General features: G+C 69.5%; 2 protein-coding genes across 2 annotated transcripts; one reads left to right on the top strand and one right to left on the bottom strand.

Moving 5' to 3' along the window:
• Positions 1–1,000: 1,000 nt before the first annotated feature.
• On the bottom strand, positions 1,001–1,673 carry EMIHUDRAFT_367958 (putative histone H3; the record flags this gene model as incomplete). Its single annotated transcript, XM_005776035.1, has 1 exon — positions 1,001–1,673. The coding sequence occupies one exon, from the start codon at positions 1,668–1,670 to the stop codon at positions 1,260–1,262; it is 411 nt and encodes a 136-aa protein (XP_005776092.1). The 3' UTR covers positions 1,001–1,259.
• Positions 1,674–1,764: 91 nt separating this feature from the next.
• EMIHUDRAFT_444021 (hypothetical protein) lies at positions 1,765–2,556 on the top strand. The gene is made up of 2 exons (XM_005776036.1): positions 1,765–2,411; positions 2,479–2,556. The coding sequence occupies exon 1, from the start codon at positions 1,934–1,936 to the stop codon at positions 2,381–2,383; it is 450 nt and encodes a 149-aa protein (XP_005776093.1). The 5' UTR covers positions 1,765–1,933; the 3' UTR covers positions 2,384–2,411; positions 2,479–2,556.

Below are 2,556 nucleotides of genomic sequence, written 5' to 3' on the forward strand. Positions count from 1 at the left end.
CATACGCCGCCGCCCTTGCCGCCGCCGCCCTCATCGCCGCCGCCCTCGCCGCCGCCCTCGCCGCCTCCACCGTCGCCGCCCCCACCGAGCCCGCCGACTCCAAGCCCCCCACCGCCCTCACCGCCGCCGCCGCCGCCGCCGCCCAGCCCGCCGCCGCCCAGCCCGCCGCCGCCCAGCCCGGCGCCTCCCAGCCCGGCGCCGCCGTCGCCGCCTCCCCCTCTCGCCGCCGCCGCCGCCCTCGCCGTCGCCGCCCTTGCCGTCGCAACCCTCACCGCCGCCACCTATCACTGTCGCCGCCTCGCCGCTTCCACCGTCGCCGCCTCCACCGAGCCCGCCTCCGCCGTCGCCGCCGCCGCCCTCGCTGCCGCCTTCATCGCTGCTGCCGCCCTTACCACCGTCGCTGTCGCCGCCGCCGCCCGGCCCGCTGCCGCCGCCGCCGTCGCCCCTACGGCGGAAGGCCGCTGCGGCGGCTCCGTCGCCCACAGCCACACGCGTACGAGGCGGAGCTCGATGCGGCGGCAGAGCTGGAGGCGGAGGAGGGCGAGCAGGGCGAGGAGGAGTGAGCAGCGCGCGTCCTCTGCCACCGTGCGCGTGCCATGAGGTGGTGCGAGAGAGCCATTTGCGTGCGAGCCCGTGCCCCGTCCCACCACCCGCCCGCCCTGCCCCCGAAGCGCGACAAAGTGTGAAGGGTGGGCCACTTGTGTTGAGGGATGGCAACCCATCGGTGGGTGTCTATGTGTTTCTTTCGGGCTAACGCATCTTGTTTTGCAGTTTCTATGCCGTACTATTCACTTTGAAAAATCGTCCCCCGGGACGACCACGACCGACCTAATGTAGACAGAGACACTACTCGCGTACTCGCAACTCGGGCGCGGGGGCGCGGATAATCACATGGTTCGGGACTCTGAGCGATGGCAGAGCGCCTTGGGCGGTGTCCTTGAGTGTCCTGACGACGGCGGCTCTCGCGCGAGAGAGAGAGAGAGGAGAGAGAGGAGAGAGAGAGAGAGCTGGAACGGAGGTAAGGTAAGGTAAACTTCTCCACACACACGAGGTGCAAGAAATCGTTAAAACGGGTCGGTAGAGTGGAGGGGAGAGAGAGAGAGAGAGAGAGAGAGAGAGAGAGAGGTAGAGAGAGAGAGAGAGAGAGAGAGAGAGGTAGAAAGAGAGGTAGAAAGTGAAGAACAGCCAGGATCGGACTGGAGCAACCAACAAACAGGGTAGAAGGGTGGTGTTTAGAAACACCGGGAATTGGGTGAGGCTTAGGCGCGCTCTCCGCGGATGCGGCGGGCCAGCTGGATGTCCTTGGGCATGATGGTGACGCGCTTGGCGTGGATGGCGCACAGGTTGGTGTCCTCGAAGAGGCCGACGAGGTAGGCCTCGGACGCCTCCTGGAGCGCGACGACGGCCGACGACTGGAAGCGCAGGTCGGTCTTGAAGTCCTGCGCGATCTCGCGCACCAGGCGCTGGAAGGGCAGCTTGCGGATCAGGAGCTCCGTCGACTTCTGGTAGCGGCGGATCTCGCGGAGCGCGACGGTGCCCGGGCGGTAGCGGTGCGGCTTCTTGACGCCGCCGGTGGCGGGGGCCGACTTGCGCGCCGCCTTGGTGGCGAGCTGCTTGCGGGGCGCCTTGCCGCCGGTCGACTTGCGCGCTGTCTGCTTGGTGCGTGCCATGGCTGTTTGAGAGTGGTTGGTTGACGGGCTCTGTGCAAACCGCCTCTCCCATTTTGCCTCCTTTCCTGAAGCGGGTGAGGGGCAAAGCCCTGCAGCGGCGCGCTCGCCCCGAGGAGTTTCGATCAATCCATGCCCTTTGGTCGGCCGCCGCCCCTCGCCCTCCCCCTCCGCCCGCCCGGCGCCCTCCTCCGCCTCTCGCCGCCGAGCGGGCGTCCCACGTCGCCGGTCTCTCATATCCACGACTCTGATTCCGGCGCGCAGGGATGTACCCGGGCGGAGCCCTAAACCACCGCTCTGCCCGCCGACTGCGGCCGACTTCCGCCTGGAGCGGCTCCAGCCCTTTGGCGCCGTCGTGCACGGGCTGCCAAACCTCGCTGGCCACCGGCCGACGGCGCGAGTCCTCGCCTGCCTCGCCGACGCCGCGCGGAGCAGGCTACCTGGTCTTTCGGAACCAGTCTCTGCCAGGCACGACGCTGCGTGCGGTGAGCGAGTACTTTGGCGGGCTTGCCGCCGAGCACACCTGCCACGCCGCCGCCAAGCACTCCTCCTCCGGCTGTCAAACCGGGAGGAGCACGGAGTCATGCGAGTCGGGCCGCAGTGGCACGCCGACGGAAGCTTCGAGCGGCGGGTCTTCTCGCACGTGCTCTTCCACGCGCAGGCCGTGCCCCGCGCGTCGGCGGCGGGACCGAGATGTCCCACCTCGCCGCCTTTGACGCCCTGCCCGCGGCGCAGCGGGAGGCGGCGGGCCCGCGGGAGAGGTACCGCGCGCCACGAGCTCTCTGTCGAGCCCGGTCACGTCCTTCGGTAGGCGTGGAGCCGGCTGGCGACTGTCAACGCCTACTCCGGCGCCGTCCACCCGCTCGTCCACCTCCACCCTCGCACAGGC

The sequence above is a fragment of the Emiliania huxleyi genome, assembly GCF_000372725.1.
Source record: "Emiliania huxleyi CCMP1516 unplaced genomic scaffold EMIHUscaffold_286, whole genome shotgun sequence".
Lineage (NCBI taxonomy): Eukaryota > Haptophyta > Isochrysidales > Noelaerhabdaceae > Emiliania > Emiliania huxleyi.